The 19,021-nt window shown below is 36.9% G+C and overlaps 1 protein-coding gene across 4 annotated transcripts in view; it reads left to right on the forward strand.

Annotated features, from left to right (window-relative positions):
* Positions 1 to 18,430, forward strand: part of LOC107227251 (octopamine receptor beta-3R) — an 87,791-nt gene extending 69,361 nt beyond the window's left edge. For all 4 annotated transcript variants that reach the window (XM_046733553.1, XM_015668346.2, XM_046733554.1 and 1 more), the window contains 2 exons: positions 9,742 to 9,853; positions 14,880 to 18,430. In XM_046733553.1, coding sequence (XP_046589509.1) covers positions 9,742 to 9,853; positions 14,880 to 15,090 — 323 coding nt within the window. In that variant the 3' untranslated portion in view covers positions 15,091 to 18,430. The remainder of the gene's footprint in view (positions 1 to 9,741; positions 9,854 to 14,879) is intronic.
* Positions 18,431 to 19,021: the final 591 nt, after the last annotated feature.

Consider the following 19,021-nt stretch of genomic DNA (forward strand, 5'->3'; position numbering starts at 1 on the left):
GATATCGAACGACTTCTCCCGGGTTTCCCGGTGGAGCTGGTTGCTCCTGGCTAGGCTGCAGCAGCCACGGTTCACTGACCCGGTCTTGCCTGTCCTACCGCAACCCGGGGCCAACGAAGCCGGATATTATTACAGGCCAGCCTCGCACAATGAGCTAACGCGGCCTCATTCACGTCCCCCACTTCTGCCCCCAGAGCAGCTCGTTTTAAAAGATCCGGCAGCGCGAGATTCCGAATTATTTTTCTGCCGAAAATTAAATTGCAGAAATGAAACATCGACGAGACATCAAAGTTCCGAAAGTGCGAAAATGGGGGAAAAAAAAAAAAAAAACAGCAAAATTGGTTACGTATCTTCAGAGAAAAGTACCTACAGATAATCGTCGTGCTGAAAAATAATTCTTTATCATAAGCGCGCGATAAGATCCAAAACCATGAAATTTTTTTACTCCTCGTTTTTTTTTTCGAGAAAAATATCCGTACATTCAAAAAGAGTGACTTTGTCTGTAAAATATTTCATGTTAGGATCAGTCACATGGAATATTTTGTTTTATTCCTATTCTCAATGGAAAATGGCTTTTTTGAAGCTTGAACGAAGCGAGCATTTGTTTTTTTCTCATTTACAACCAGCTTTCAGCTTGCAATTTAAAGGTCGTGTCCATATGGTTATATATACAGGTAGAACAGGCAGCGAGATACGCTGTTTTCAAATACCCGTAAGTCTTGTGGACACCGAAACCGAGGGGTTTGAAAATCTGCATCTTTTACGGGAGAAGGTTTTGCACAGACCTGCATATCATGAATATTGAGATTCATGGTTATTTATTGGAACAGAAAATATGCAATATATCTGCATTGCAAATTATTATACCCTCGAGGAACTTGTACATCAAACTTGCTACAAACTGTAATGCGGTGTAACAAGAATTCCGCTTGCAAAGACTGACAATTTGGAATCAAAATTACAAATATTAAAAATCGTGACAGCAAAGAAAAGACTTCCCTATACGAAGTATGAAAAAAGAAAACCGATTGGATTTAGCAATTCGATAAATATCAACGTCATTGAGAGAACAAAATTTAATATGAACAAAGAAAAAATAAATATCGAATGTATTGTAATTTTTAACGATAAATTACAATAAATTGAACAAAGCAAAGTTTTAGAATTTCTTTTCCCGATACCGTCAGCATACGAATTTGAAATACTCTACTCTGATATTGGAAAAACTTTGCAAGCTGACCAAGAACGTCTTTTATACGTTTTTACAACTGCAACCGATTTCCGCTTTTTCGTTTCGAACAATATTTTCTTATCTGAATATCGATATTCTTTCGATTTTCAACACAATATACACCCTTTCATTTTTTTTCTAAAAGCAATCTCCGAATCCTTGCAAAGAATTTCTCCACATAATATACGTATAACTTCCCTTGATTCCTTATGCATGAAAACGCCGCATAAAATGCTCGCGGATGCTAAGAGTTTCGCGGTGGGGTGAGGAAAAGGGTGCGAGGCGACCTTAAAGTTGGAGTCAAGAACTTTGTTGCTGGATTGTTATTCCTCCTAAGTATAACATGCCGGCACACTCACATTCGCATCTCTATTCATCCATTTCCCAAGTGCGTCGCTGAATTTTACAGACACACGACGCGCCGCCCCTTGCTTCTCGAATAGAGGGTATTTTTATGTTCACCTCACCTTCACTCACACCAGCAAAAGGTACTCAACGTCTCTTCAATTCCATGCGCAAGTAGATATGTAGTGCAGGTACCGGTTACAGATTCCGTTACCGACACTTCGCCAAAATATTCTGGAAAATCGGTTTGTAACTTGGCTAATTGTGAGTGAAGCGTCGGTAACGGGATCTGTAACCAGTACCGGCACTCTGTATCTAATTGCGCAGATTCCGTTACCGACACAATTTCAGAAACATTCAGCGTATATCTTTAAATCGCAACGTGGTTTATTCAACTGTCTGGCTTTACGAATTATTATCGCATCAGAGGGGCGTAAATTTCACGGTCTTTGCAATACCAAGCATTTCTTTATCTCATTTATTCTCTTTTTCACATTTCTGATCTTGCGACCTGTGTTGTATTTATGTACATAATGTTTCATAATTCTCCCCTTTTCCGTTACTTTTTATGCATAAAATATACATACATATGTATATGTGTATATATACATGTCGTACACATACACAAACACACATTCGAAGATCAACTTCTTACCAAGATTAAATTAATTTTCGCCAGCACCCGTGAGAAAAATGTATAAATGAAAAAAAGCCGCTGGGTTTCTTGGCGAAACCTGGTCGTTTTAAGGGATCATCACTCGACACGAATAGCGGTCTGTGTTTTATCAGAGTTTATGGCCCGCCGGCAAATGGACGAGTCTTGTTCATTTCAACTTCCATCATTCACCGCGTCCCGGATTATATTGTCTTCTCTTGGGACCAATGTCACCAGGATTCAATTCGTCAGATGCGAGGTTTGCGCAATTTCGGTCTCACGGTATCTCAGTATTTTCATCCTTATTTTCACCCTCAAAACGAACGTCGAACAATTTCTGAACCAGCTGTTCGGAGAATATTTGGAGAAAACTTTAGGCTTACAGCCTCATACAAGGTGGTTCTTCAGTGATTCCGGAATCAATAGAACATCCTTCCGGAGAAGTTTATAGCTTACATTGAAGCTATTGGAATAATTCACGAAAGTAAAATTCATGAATTTTCACAACATTTTGGATAGTTCATCCTGATTTTATTAATAAATTTTTATCTACGGTTTTTCATTTGACTTCCAAATTTCCGTCATTTTGATCGTTAGAGCTTTTGTACAAGCTTTGCGCGATACCGGACAGCGTGGTTTGAGAAAATCTCGAGATCCCACCTTTCCCCCTGCCTGTATTCATCCCGAATCAGTCCGACCCAACTCTGAACTCACTCGCGTATCACCCCATTGTGTCCGATCTGTCGAGTGACTGCTTCGGGGGTGACTGCCTTTGACGTTAACAGATGGCGGCTAAGATACTCGGGCATCAGACCCGAGGACTTTGGCTTCTTCGAACGTATTCGATGCCCCGAGAAAATGTCACGGATAACAAACGAACCGACATGAAAAGGATCGATGGAGAAAATTTTATTGCGCGTATGAATAAAAATAGAACACGGATTCCTCGCCCAAAGTTCATTCAAAGTATCATAATATATCAAACATTTTTCTATTCACAGAATATTGAAAGAAACGGTATTTTCTATATTTAGCCAGTTAAGTTCCCGGAATAAGAGAAAAATAATTTTCGTGTTTCACCTCCGTTCGAGAAGCAGAACGAAACGGGATTAAAACGAGTAGGAAGATGAGCAAAAAAAAAATAAATAAATAAATAAATAAATAAATAAATAAACAGAAAGAAAAAAAAAAAAAAAATCACGAATAAGCCAGGGAGAAATAGAAAGAAAGACAGGTGAAAATGAGTCTCGCCGTTTTATATTGCGAATGTGTTTAAACTTTCACCACAGTGAAATGGAATACTCGAGTATGAGTGTTAAATTATTCGGTAGCGTACTGCGGGAATAAGTAACATATATATATATATTTACGATTATATACGTATACCATGTGTACGTGCAAATACATTATTTCTGGGCCTTAGAATAAAAATGAAAATATTACGCCTATGTAAAAAAGTTGAAGCAAAAGGAACGTGTGTAGAATAGACAATTTTCCGTACAGATTGTCCAAAGACTATCCTTGTAAAACAAACCGTGAATATAATTTTTCACCGAAACCTATTTCTTCAAGATTCGCGAGCAAGTCCTGTCAGAATATTGCAATTTTTTTCTGCCAAAAAGCGTTTGAAAAAAAAAAAAAAAATATTCCAAATATACAATTTTCCCAGGGTCATTAAAAAACTGAACTTGTTTTTTCGATTTGCTTTGGTTATCTTTCCTGTTCTCAATTGTAATTTTGATATAAAGAGAAGAATTAATTGAAGTCGTGATTGTTTCAACAGCTGTCACTTTTTCGCGTGATAGAAAAAACAAAAAACAACAACACACGTGTATTTATACAATGTACGATTATTACATACATATATTTCGCAACATGTCTGCACAAGTGATTTCGTTTGTCGGTGAATCTCTTTATTATGCAAACACACATATATAGTTAATTTCCTGCGGTGAACCGAGGGGTTGCAGCTGTTTCACCCTTCCTCTCTATTTTTACCGGGGTTGATATTTGATATCGGAAAACTCTGACGTCAAAAGTTTATTTTCGGCACAGGTATATATATTACGTATTATTTTCAATCCTCCGCTCGTTCGTCTGCGTATATAATACTCGGATCTATTCGAGATTCTAACCAAATCAGGCTCACTTCGTCTGCGTCGGCGAAACTTTTCTAATTCTCGCATGATTAGAACCCTGATCCACCGAAAATTCAAATCGTACCAGCTCGTCATCAAGTGAATTTGGGGAAATCTCAAGCACTTCGAATCAAAGGTTTTTATTCTCAATCGTAATAATAATGAAGTGCGTAACAATGCAGCGGAGATAAGAGAAAAATAAATAAATTATAAAAACAAACAAACAAAACGTCGTAAGATAAAGATTTCACAGCTTTGACCATTTTATTGAGTTTAATTCAATCGAAGAAATGTTACCTAATCACAGGAAAAATTAACGCCATGATTGCGTTATTCGAAATTTATTTCAGGAACCCCGAAAGCTTGCATTTCGACATACGATGAGCTTACGAATAACAGCTAAAGGCAATTTTGATTATTCGACTACGTTGAAAAATTTGGCAGACAATTTTTTTTACGAACGAAACGAAATAGAAACAAATCAGCTTTTCAAATTTGTTTCATGAAATACCGCATATTTATGAAAAGTTTGAAGTTAGAAGGGAGTCTTAAACGAATTCAAAATCTGCTTTCTATTTTATGTTAAATGAATGAAAACTCTCAAGTAATAATTTGCAAGGAAAACATCAGAGATCGGTTTCTTTTGCAGCGGTCGTTTTTTTCCCAGTGCCGATCTCGTCAAGAGATTAATCCCTTCTTTCAAACGGACGATGGTAAGAGAAAGCGAAATGGACCGCGATAAAGCCGCTTTCTTTTTCATCAAAATTTACACGACCTATTCGAGGGAAATAAAGTGTGAAGAAGCGAGGAGAAAGAAGGTAAGACCATAAGTATAAAGGGGGAGGAGGGCGGATGTCGAGTCTGGGCATTTTATTTCCCTCAATTTTTTTCATCGCTTAGGTTTAACAAATATTATGATGTAAAATCGGGAGCAGCCCGAGTTAAGATTTGATCGGATAATGAGAATTATAGTTAGCCTGAGCATGTTAAACTGAAAAACTGAAAAGCCTTCCATTTCGCATATTCATGAAACAAAAAACGTGCTGCATCAACAAGCTACGATATTTAAAAAATTTTTCAATTTCTAACTTGAGAAATTTTTCGTTAACAATTTGTTCAGTAATTTTTAATCACTACCATGGGGTAGAAATTGTAATTTTACCAACTGAAAATCTTATTTCATTTTACAAAATTATTTCTGAGACTGAAGATTTCGTTCGAGCTTTATTCGAGACATTTTTTGTTCAATGTAAATGTTTATAATAGAATGAATCCAATGAAATATATGATCGTCGATATTTCTACTGTTTTCGATTGCACCTTCAAAGAATTTAAACTGAATAATCAAAATCTGTAGTTTCAAGTTTGCGGTGTATAATTTGAAACACTCTTCGCTTTTGTTCGATGTGTAAGTTAGCTTCAAAGGATTTTTGTGATCGTTGAGAAATTGAAATTCATCTAGCAAATCGTAGGATTTGAGAAAGCAGATCAAATTCAGAAAGTGAATATTCAAGTGCGGGAATCGAAAGAGTGGATAAATTTTAGTTGAAATCGATTTTGCGTTCATTTTAAATTCAAAATCCACGGTACTAAAACAACAGGGAAGAAAATATACTTCCGTGGAATCAACATTTTGAAACTCACTTAATTTCCTCCCTACGAGACCGAAGCAAGTTAATTTCCTCGAAAATTACTGGAATCTTGAGTTTAATTTCGTGAAATTTGATCGCACAGTTTTAATTGTTCGTAACTTCAACTGCAAGGTTAATAATAGAACAGCCAAAAACCGTAAAAGACAATTAAATTTTGCGTAATACGGTAAAATATACTTCAAAATGAAGAAAAAAATATTTCTTAAACAAGTTTCTTTTCCTTGCCGATAAGTGGAGACACGCATTATATATTCGTTGCCAGTGCAGAATGTGAATCAAGAATTTCATAAGCCCACATGAATCGAAAGCTTTCGCACCATTTGAATGCTGACAATATACTCAAAAAAATCTTGATCAATTCTACGCAATTCAGAAGAATCATTTATCTTTTCTGTAATTTCATTGGATAACTTGAGGATACATGGTGAAGAGAACCATAAACGAATGATCAGGCAGAACAATGTAGCCTGATAAGTTTTCCATTTTCCGTGGATTAATAACGCCATTGAAACGCGATTCGATCAATTCTACGGTTGAATGAGACAGTCGTCGTTACGATACAAATCAGCGTTAGTATTATTCAGTCGCATGCCTGTCGTACAATAAATTTTCCCGATGTGAAATATCAGGTGTACAAATTACTTTGTACTTTTTTCTATCAGTGAGCAGTTAAAAACGACGAAAGGAATCGATCGGTAGTTAATCGGTGTGATTCAAAATAATTTTCAATGTCCGCGAAGTAACAAAGCGAGAAATTACTTTACATAACGCGAGCATGTTTTAAACGTTTTTTCATGCCTCTTTTCCGTATATGAAAAGACTACTTTTAATACTTCAATTCCCGCTGGGATGCTCAGTGAACTATTCACTAGTCACTGAAATATTTCTAACTCCAAATTAAAATAAAACTTACTCATTTATTTATTGCAAAAATAGCGCATGTAAACAATTGGTCGAAATTCGTACTCTTCTACAAAAAAAAAAAGCATTTTCTACTAATCTACCGTAAAAATCAGAATGCCAATTTTCTTACAAACTAAATAAACATAAAAAAGATGTACAGAATTTTTTTCAAAATTTTTCACGTTACTTTTTGTTTGTCCGCTATGATATACCCACCATATTCAATTTTGTAATTTCAAGCTCAGATTCGGAATCAGTGATCCCAAATACCAGGTGACGTAAAGTTTTATCAACATCAAATAACTTTTTGACTTTCCGTCCGCCATATTGGACCCGCCATTTTGGAATTTAAATTTAGAATTTAGTTTCGTAATCAGTGATTCCAAAAATCATGCAACGCACAATTTTATCAAAATCAAATAACTTTTTGAATTTCCATCCACCATATTGGATCCCCCGTTTTAAATTTCTGAATTTCGAGTTTAGATTCGTAATCAGCGGTCCAAAATCCCATGCCTGCAAAATTTCGGGTAGATCGTGGACAAGGATAAATGTATGCATGAAAGGGTTAACTTCTAGGAGTTAAAAGTGTTTTTTTTTTTTCAGTACTTCGCGCATGCGCTGTCGCTATCAAATCTGACATTACGCGACCTTAACCTCAATTTTCTTGCTTAGTGAAAAAAAGGAGGCAGCCGTCTTTTCGTCTCGCGTATTTGCAGTATTCGCGTTAGGCTCACCAACGACTAAAATTGAAAACTTACGCTCGACCCGAAAATACCGAGTTTTCCTCTTTGTTGCACAATTTACTATTTCACACGCTATATAAGAAACGGTTTAACGATCGAGATTGCTTAGCTGCAGGTGAGCCTGAATTTTGCAAAACAGATTACCAGCGGCTTCGAGTCTAGTGCGGCCTCTCAAGTTCTTAATTATGCAAGTCGAGGAGCTTAGTCGGCCTGATGTAGAAGGATGTGAAAATCGTCGAGGGTTAGACACTCGCTGTTGTCGGGAGAGAAGATCAATTAGCCCTTGAAGCAATCGTTACCAGACCATGTGCTAAATTGCACGAATCGATATTTACCTCGCCTTCCTTCCTCGGTACCGGAGGGTCTTCCTACCCTCTCAACTTACGAACCGCAACGTTGGCGCCACGTCTAACAACTTGCAAACGGGTTTCATCAAACGAGCCCGGTTACAGAGGAGAAAACTGCACGTTATTAGCTTCTCGGTGGAGGGAGTTAAAATATGCGGAAGGACCACAAAGGGTGGAAGACAAAAAAGTCGCAATCAAGGGGTAGAAAATTGAACGCAACAACGATTCGCGTAGTTCTTATTCTTAGCGATTGGATTTTGTTAGTAAGTGAAAATTGCTGGGTTAATGAATTTACGACGCTTGTGCAACGATGCAATTTTAGAAAAGAAAAGCGACTATATAACCTTAAATCGCAGTAAAGCCGAAAATATTATCATATTTCCCAAAAACGGCAACTTCAAATTCATTCGAAAGTTGCGATAATACTGACAATTTTCGTTCGATAGTTACGTCGTTGCATGCTACCTTGAACCCCATGGAAAATTAAAATCAAATTACAAAATATCCCTAAATTACTATCGAATCAACGATTTAATACGTGATCATGGTTACTGAAATTTCATGGAGTTTGATTTCCTTGAATCTAAAAGTAAATGTCACACGATCATTCCACGTCTCGGATGGGAATCTCGGCAAAAAGATATAAATTTGATAAACTGGTAAATTCGAAAAAAATCTCGGCAAAATTTGTCAGTCAAAGACTCATCAGACTTGTGTGAGTGTGTTTTGAGATGATTGTTTTCATTCGCTTCGTTTCGTACACCGAGTGCCTGTTAGACCATGTAAAATAACGCATCACCATTAAAAAGTGATGCCGGACATAGTTACGAAAATCATTATACGAATACGTCTCGTGTGACATGTTTTACTTATTAAGAGACAAAATTTTTTCTGTTTTTCTACTCGGTCGTGGAACGTGCAAGAACAACACCGCTCTTTCTCTCGGACCATGAAAATAGTAGAAAATGAAATGGAGAACTCGATGTCTGCCTGACCCACATCCGGTTTGACGTTGAGTAGAAAAGCCGCTCGGGTTCAAGAGGAGAAGACACATGTGCATTAAAGATAGAACAGCACATAATGCGATGTGCGCGAGTGGAAAAGCTGCGAATTACTCTTTGCACTCGATATGAAAAAGGTTTCGTTCTGGTATTGACTTGGCCAAGGAGTAAAAAAAGAAACGTGAAAGATTCCGTGTTCACGTCTCGTCGATATATCAATTGAGTTACGATTTTAGATCGTAGTTTAAAAAGCTCTCGGATTCCGAGAAGAGAAATTGAAACACGTTTCAGGGTTTGTCTGATACCTGACGATTAATTGATCGAATAAGAATAAGACTTTGGACATCCAATCACATTGGATTGGTGCTCCGAAACAAGCGGTATGGAACGTCAAAACTTGATCCCTTTCGGCATAGTTATTTTTGGCATTGTTAAAATAATACGACATGGAAGGTTATATCGTGTAATGGTTGAAAGGTTGCGTGTCTCGATGCAGTAAAGCAGATTTAGGTTGGCTACCCTTTATTCCGTTGTACAGCCCGATGTTACCGAAAGAAATCGATGGGATTCTCTTCGGTTAATTTACAAAGACGCGAATATTAGTCGATTGTCATTAATTAACGATCATGATTGTTGCGATACGTACGCGATTGAAATTAATACGAACAATCATTTACCTCCAAGCCCCTTATTCACAATTATTCTCAACTTGGACTGTTTCAGGAACTACGATACGACAGCAGACCAAAAGCTGGAGAGCCGAACACAAGGCTGCCAGAACACTCGGCATCATCATGGGTGCCTTTCTCCTCTGTTGGCTGCCATTTTTTCTATGGTGAGCGATAACTCGATCAATCATACAATTGTCACAGACGGAATCAGCGGAACCTCGAGCCTATCCGAGAACCAAACTACCGTACAAGGTGTATTTTGTCTGAGAGTAAAAAGGTGTGAATAAACTGCAGTCACGTTTTTCGAGTGAAGAATACACCGTTCGATGTACACTTGGGGACAATAAATCTGTGACGGCTGATTTTTTTACACTAGACAGTTATGTTGGCAACACAGGGAAACCTACAGCGCCACAGTCGGCCAAGCGCGGAACTAACTCAATCTCAATAAACGTAACATAACTCATGACCGTCGAATCTAACCTTAGAATACTTGTTGACGTGTAAAACCACCAAGTCTTTATCCCCGCGGTATTCTAAGGATTGATTATTTTATTAGAGCTAAAATTAGATTACGTGCCAATCGAACAAGTGATTATCCGCACGGTATTACAAGGTTAGATTCGACGGTCATGGGTTATGTTACGTTTATTGAGATTGATTTGGTTTCGCGCTCAGCCGACTGTGGGCGCTGTAGGTTTCTCCGTGTTGCCAACACAACTGTCTAACGTAAAAAATCAGCCGTCTCAGATTCATTGTCCCCAAGAGTACATATTTTCTGCGGTTATTCGATTTTCGAATTATTTTCTTCCACCCTCCGTTGACGTAATAATATTATCCAAGAATGCATATCGTAACATTTTTCGAGACCAGGGCCGTAAACGGTTTGGGAATGAATTCATTCAGCATCAAGCGGTTTCGACCGGCAAATAATCGCCGTTAATGTAACGATGCGTTGAAACGAGAGAACCCACCACGTCCAGAAGCATGAAACCTTGATTAAATCCAGTAAATTCTAGACGGACGCGTAGCTGCAGCTCATACTTATAATACCATGCGGCTTGACAAACTAATGAAACGTTCCGTCGTTGATGCGACACCGCTGGTTCGTGCAGACAGCTATAACCGTCGGTACACTCACTCACTCATTCTCGGTTCACGGTGGATTCTCGGGTCTTTGAGCCCCCGTGCGGTTGCCGTTGATTACAGTTTTCCACAAGCATTATACGTATATGACCACCCTACTGTACTCGGACGACGTTGAAAAGGTGTATTTCTAAAGGATCGTCGCACCGAACTCCGGTCCGTAAAATGAAACTGAACTGGGTTGGCATAAGAAAGAAAGAAATGTTGGTCGCGTTCCTCGGTCAAGGATTTTTTTTATTTTGAAATTGCACGTTTTTCATACATTATACTTTGATGTACTCTACATTGATACAATGATACTTCGAGAACGATAATGACAAATTTCTCTTCGCTTAAAACAAAATTCACGCCTTTTCGAAATCTGGTCGAAAGCCCGAAATTTTTGAAGATACGAATCCCAAAAGTTCATTTAACCAAACGCTCTCTTATCCGATAAAGTATTTTAAGAACAGTCGGCATCACGAATGAGCAAGGCACGGAATGCGGAAATATAAAAAAACCAAAGTTCCGAAATAAAAAATTGAGAGTGGCTGATACTTTGTACAGCCGCAGAACCGAAAAAACTATTTGTCGACAATTAATTTGACGTCATCCAACTTTTTGGCATTTTAGCCATTCTGTATTTAGCGGAATTCGGGACTTTGACCTTTCGAGTCGTTATTGATAAATACGGACTCGTAGATTTTCAAAAAAAAAGGCACGAGTCTGACATTTGAAAGGTCGACGTTTTGACTATTCGGTATTTTCGCAATTCAATATTTTGTCCGCCGTAATCTATTTTTAACTATCGTTAGTCCGACTTCCGGGATTTCGTCTCATCGACTTTCCGATCATTCGCATTTTTATACGCCACCCGTATAGTATTCTAAAAATATTAACGCAAGTTTCGCGTAGCTCGAAAGCTTTGGACGACACTGATACGTAACATCGTCGAAAAGTGTTTCGTTTTTGACTATTGTAAAAGGAAATGTACCCGTTATGAACAGTACGCCGATGTAATTTTATAAAATTCAACAACTCAATGAATATGAAAAGAATCTCACTGTTCGGATGAAACATTTCACAATACCGAACATGCTCCATGTCTGAAAAAAAAAAAAAAAAAAAAAAAAAAAAAAAAAAAAATAATAATAATAATAATAATAATAATAATAGACGGTAAATGATAATAATAATTACTAGCGGTAGGTAGAATTATCGCGTAACAACGAAGCACTCAATGCGTAATAAGCGATAAGGGAGTGACGGAGATGAGGGGAGACGGTCTCCGGCCTCAGGTAGCGTCAATATTAACGTTCACCATGGGAATTCCCGTATCAAATAGATGTACGCATTACCTCGTCTGGTTAATTTGTATTCCCGGGACGCGGGATTGTTCCGAGCACGAACCAGGCAGCCCTGCATTCGCTTTCAGCAACGAACGGGCGGAAAATATTTCCCATACGTGGGTTGCAACTCCTTGCTTTAGTTTTCCCCCGATTTTGAAAGTCTATCTACAGTAGATGCAAAAATTTGAAATTCTTCGAGGTATGTCAGCTGAGAGAATATGTAAAAATTTGTGTATTTATGTTGAAAAATATGAAAGATACGGTAATTTTATGCAAACATAACCTCAAATTAGACATAATTTCTAATCAAACCTGATATCTGTATTTACGATTATAACCAATGATTGTAAATGTTGGATTAAGATACGGGTGAGACTTTAAACAATGTAATGACCTTAAAAATATTTTTTCCATTGACCTACTTCGATGAATTTCAAATCGTTAACACACCAGAGGTTTCAAAATCCCGGGAGAGAATGTGTGGCCCGTTTTAACCAGAGATACTCTTTGGGAGGGTGGTTTTCGTAATTAATACAACCGAATATTATCCAAACGAATAAGCTCCTGAATTGTTGCTCAGAAAGAGCTTTATGATATTAAAAAAGACGAACTGAAGCAGAATAGTATCAATTCAATGGGAACTTGGTCGCACGTTTACAGGTTTAGTTTACCCGCTACGTGAAATTATTTCGAAAAACGCAAAAACACGTATCTTCTATTGTCTCTTGCTCTTTCAAATTCAATCAATTGTATCCAAATACGAGCAAGACTTTTTTAGTTATAAACAATTTGTAACTTTCAACCCCTATGATTTTTCACCATTTAACCCCATCGTAATCGGACAAAATGCATTTTTCATTATTCGCCGTGAGAATCGTCCTCCAATTAGTTTCATTCAAATATCTCAACTGGAAGGATGCGAAACTGCGAAACTGCGAAATCACCACTGGGATTGCCAAACTTTTAGGGTTGATTTCACCCCTTTAAGCCGTTCCTCCGCAAACAAAAAAAAAAAAAAAAAATACGTGTCGCTTAGATTTCGATAAAGAATAACAAATCCTAAAATGAACGAAATCGAGCATTGTTCATCTGCTATCTCCACCGAGAAAGAAGAAAAAATCTAGTCAACGACCATACAGTAACCGCAATTACTAATTTTTCATGGTGTTTAAACAAGACGCACACGTATTTTTTGTCTGTAGAGAAGCGCACTCGTCTATACGTAAATACGAACCAGAAGCGTTACAAAAGCTTTCATTTTCCAGCCCCCTTAATTTACCTACCTCACCACCTTCAAACCTCAACAACTCAAAGTCTGCATGCCTCGCTTTTGTTCAATAAACGGTACAACAAAGATAATGAAGTGAGATAATTTGTACTCAAATATTTTATAAATTTAGACGGTATTTTTTTTTTTTTTATCTTCAATCGATCCGCCGATCTCATACAGTGATCGCAAATTGCAATTCAAGGACAATTGATTCCCTGCAACGCAGTTGTGCTTTGAATTTTATCTGAAACACGCGCTTCATTCGCCGTATATACATATCTGGATAACGAAAGACGCGGAACAAATAAAACTAACTAACTCATTCAGCCCGCCGTTAGGTATGTCAAACATTTGCCGTCCTCTCAATTCCTGAATGAATAAACAGTCAGTGTAAACATTTCGACGAGCAAGAACTGGATAAAATAAAAAGAAGTCGGTATTTTTCCCTGGATTTCTTTTATTTTCAAAAATTTTTCTTTCTATTTTGCATAGTTTTCTTTTCTCTTTTCTCTTCTCGTTTTCCCCTCTACAGATTGAATTGAACAGACCGAGAGAAATTTTTTATTTTGTTTGCTGTGATACGGTACTCAACTGTTTTAATTCTTTTGCCACAGATAAAAATTACTCATCAGTTCTGGATACAAAATAGAAATTGATTTCTTATCTGCAGCCACAAAAAACAAAATCCTTACGATTTATATCATATTTTTTTTTTTTTTTTAAAGTGAATAGTTCGCGAGATACAAGAAAAAATCAGATTCCGCAGTACACGGGGAGGTGGATTAATAAGAATCACCCTTAGAATTACTCCGCACGCATATTAGTAATTTTATTCATCATGTCTCAACCTCCCCTTTTCTTGCATAATTTAATTTTTTCTTACATTTCGCGAACCTTTCACTTTATATTTCCGAGAAAGTTGTACATTTTTCAGTAAAAATTATTTGAGTTGAGAGAAAAATGTACGATTCCGTTTAAGAAAAAAAAATCTGATCAATTCTCCGCAACATCACCAGTTATGAAAATGGACTGCGTGAAAAAAACATCTTCACACGTCCCCCTCTGAACCGTACAACTTTTGTATTTAGAGCACATTTTCCAATTGAAAACGTAACGCATTTTTTGAATTGGGACACCCTGTATATACCGTACACTGAGAAAAATTTCATTTGTTACAGTAACTAGAAAAATTCAGTAAATCTGGAAAACTGATTTTAATTTTGTACCTAGAACAATATTTTGTCGATTGTGGTGAAAAATGAAAATAGTTAAGGTAAATGAGCGGTAACCGGAGCTAAAAATTTCACTCAAAATCAGTGTATCAAGTGACAAGTTTTTCCAGCGATTGTTCGGAAAACGTTGATTTAACGAAGTGAATCGATTTTCACAGTATAATTTCAACCCTTGTTTAAAAATGTTTCAACCGTTGTTCTTGTTCTTTCTCAGGTACCTGACGACGTCGCTGTGCGGAGACGCGTGTTACTGTCCTGACGCCCTGGTCTCGGTTCTCTTCTGGATCGGTTACTTCAACAGCGCCTTGAACCCCGTAATATACGCGTATTTCAATCGGGATTTCCGCGAGGCGTTTAAGGACACGCTTAAAAGCGCGTTGCCTTGCTGCGCAAGCTGCTGGAAAACACCGTCGCAGTTTGTCTAGCGGGAAGTTCCCGGGTATTCTGCAGCTCCGATCAGAAATCGTTGGGGAGCAGATGATCTCGGCTAAACTGCGCAGTCTTCCCGTAAACACCGATTAAATTCGAAAAGCACGATTTCACGTGGAAGAATCGAATCCGAATCTCGCTGGCAACGAGTTTCTATCGCTTCGTTATTACATACGTAATAACAGTGACGTATGATTGTAAAATTAATTGCGGGTGTGAAATTTCAATGCGAGTAGGCGATTGGAACATTGATTCGTCCCCTTTGCGATTACGCGATTCGAGAAAAAGGAACTGATATTTTTATTTATTTTTTTTTTTTTTTTTTTTGCATTCGTTCACGTAGAGGAAATTTTTATTTTTCGATGAAATAATTCAGCCGATAATTGTTTCGTTATTTTACACGATTCATAGTCAGCTCGTGACGATAAGAAAAATTGCGCCAGATTCTACTTGAGCAAATCACTATTAAATTATCGTCATTTCAGGATTTAAATTGAGGCAGCTTTGCCCCTTGACGATACTTTAAGATATCCCGACACTCAGGGAATGTAAAATTCTGCTGACTATATAATCATCATTTTACGGCGAGATTATAAGCTGTTGCTCAAATTATTTTACGAGACTTTGATAAGCTCGTTTGTAAATGATTCAAATTCGAATGTCGTTTCGATGTACGTACGGTATGTTCAAAGATCGAGTCCTCGCATTCGTTCGTGAAAATACTTATCGAAGAAAGCAGAATTTTCGAATATCCGTAGCTATTTATTCCGAATGAATCTTTCGAGTTTCTGTTATCTTTTTTTTTTTTTTTTTTTTACGATTCAAATTTTTGCACACGGGTGATTCTAAAAAGCTGTAATTAGTTTCAAAGTCACGTTATCTTCGTCTAAATATCTGAAAATGAATTCTCCTTTACCTCGGTAAATTTTTCCTCAAAATTGTTTTCGAAAAATTACTTCTACTTGCAAAGAATTGCACAGCGAAGAAAAAATCGCGGAATGTTTCCGAGTTTTTTGCCGATACGGCAGCTCCGTTTCAATTCGACTGAATTAGGTGGAAAAACGTTATTCCAGGGGGTTTAACCACCTCGAATTCCTTCGGGAATCGATCGGGCGTCGAATGACGCGTACGGAAAATTCTCGTTTCAATTCCCAGAGGCGATCCTGCCCCCGTAAATCAGACCCCTGACTGAATTACCGTATGTGTAACACAGCGATATACGAAATTCGGTATTTTCCCGAATTATGTACCTGTAAGTTTTGCTCATAACGCACGACGACTGCAGGAAGCAGCAAATTGGCACGTGGCTAACTGATTTATACATCAGGACCACGTGTATACGGCAATTCATGCAATCGCATTAATTCAAGCGATTGTCTCGAATAAATTGGGATTTGTTGATTGGTCCGATACGGCAATTTTTCCAAACTGTTGTTAAAAAAAAATTATAATCTCTCAAGAATTGAAACGTGCTTAGGCGTATTTTAGAAAACTCAAGAATTTATCAGACGTATAATCCAATTCAAATCGTCGCCAGAAAAACATGGAAAAAATTTATGGCAATAAGAACTGGAGGGAATATATGAGTAGAATTCACCCAAAGCTACATTCACTTAATTATTACTAAACTGCGAAGAATTCGGATTGAGAAACGGATCAGTATTATGTAAATGCAATCATTTGAAACAATCGATGACTCAACTGTTATTAATTAAGTTCGTGCCCTTTCATTTTATCTCCAGTTTTAAGGAGATATTCGTTTGATAAAAATCGACCCAACCTAACTTCGAAAGTACGTGTATGCTTATTAAGGTGGTCCTTGATGAGGTAATTTTTGAATTTTTACCGGTTCTACGTAATTCAAAAATAATTTCCTAATTATTTCAAATTTTTATCTCAACTTTAACCCGTGCCCCAAAGGGGGGGAATTCCCAATGCAACCCTTTCAGGAGCACATCAAATCTATGGAACGAATTTAGATAAAATTTGATTCTGAATCTGAAATCAAAATCTGAAAATTCGAAGTAGCGGATCCAATATGGCGAACCAAGACCCGAAAAGTCACTTGACATTGCCATATTGAATCAAACATTTTGAATTTTGTAATTTCGAGTTCAGATTCGTAATCAGCGACCCAAGAAACTCTCCTTTACCAAATTTCATCTAAATCCGTCAGGTATATTCGATCTGCCCCTGAAAGGGTTCAACGGAATTCATCCTTTTTGAGGCACGGGTTAGAATTAAGATAAATTCTTAAAAAATTAGGTATCATTATTTTTGAATTATGTGAAACCGATTTGGGGTAGAAACGGTAGAAATTAAAAAATAAAAATAAAAATAAATAAAGAATTTATAACTTTGTTACTGGATTGTACGTCTGATAGATCCAACTGAATAAAAAATTTCGCTACCTGCAAATGCGACTTCAGATGTAAACGCTGTGTCGAAGATGATATTGTCAAATATGTATTGCAAAAATAAGCTATACTTACGAGAAAAACAAAAAACTATTTGAAGAAAGCTTCACGATAATAAATGTATAGTCGCCTATGTCTTTGCTTTACACACGTGAAGAAACACGCAGAAATAAAATCGAAAATATGTACGTACCTATCTAGTTAATAAAAAAAAAAAGAATTAGTATGCCTGTATTATATAATATAAAGTAGTCACGAAAAGTATGTTTTTTTTTTTCTTTTTTGTATAGTTTTTGATTTTGCTTTTCGTTCTATTAGATTTACAACGAATATACTTGTATTAATTACCGTAAACACCTTTGTAATTATACATTATGTGCATAATTGTGATACATTGAAGATATCGATGAATATTGTACGATAAAATACCGCAGCTTTAAGAAATTAGTAATTAGGTGATAAATGATTAATTTCAACTAACGTATAGTCGTAACATCGCCTCGTATGAATTATAACGTCAGTGATGATTTTGACGTGTTGCCCCTAATCGGAAATTTAGCATAAATTCATAGAATACAACGTACGCGTAAATAATTATTGTAAATATGTTGAAATAATGAGGAAACAGGCCGGTCGAAACTGTGACTAGGGTTACTGCATAGGAAAGCGCAATTCTAAATGTGTATCATAATAATAGTAGTAATAATAATAATAATGATAATAATAATAATGACATCCAATATCAAGAATCATATGTTAACCGTAACACGTGACACGTGCAGCTATCATACGTATACATAGAAAGATTACATAGAAACACGTTGTATACGCCATGCATACAAACGTATGTATGGATGCACACATGAAAATATTGTGGTAACATATATATATATATATATATATATATATATATATATATTGATAATTATGTAAAAATGTAATATAGCAATAATTTGAAGATGAAAGAAAAGCAGGAGAAAAAACGATGTAAATACACCTAATATATAATATAATTGTTCACGTACATGTATACGTAATGAATCAGACGATTGATGTTTTGTATATTAGTTGTTATTCAATGAAAAGGGAAATAATAATTGTATAGTACAATACGAATTACGAAAAATACAAGTACCTATGTCATTGAACACGCCACGTAAAGTCAAAACTCTATGTATGTATTTTTCAGTACATTTCAGTAATATTTCTTCGTAGACTTTAAATCTGACGACATTTTTTCTGCGTCGTTTAAACGCGTGTGCGATGAAAATCTTGCACGGGTCAAGTTCACGGTGATACTGAGAATGAAATAAAGAAGCGGGAAGTTTCGCTGTTCCGACTATTTCTAAGGCCAAACGCCGGATTGTAATGCAAATAACGGTCGTATATGTTACTTCTGGGGGAAAATGAGAAGCGGCAGGCTTCGGTAACCTGAATTTATACATACGGAGTGAATTCCTAACGACCGCATTGCCCGTCGTCTTCTAAGATTTGACGCGCAGGCGCGCTA

The sequence above is a fragment of the Neodiprion lecontei genome, chromosome 3 (genome assembly GCF_021901455.1).
Source record: "Neodiprion lecontei isolate iyNeoLeco1 chromosome 3, iyNeoLeco1.1, whole genome shotgun sequence".
In the NCBI taxonomy this organism is placed as follows: Eukaryota; Metazoa; Arthropoda; class Insecta; order Hymenoptera; family Diprionidae; genus Neodiprion; species Neodiprion lecontei.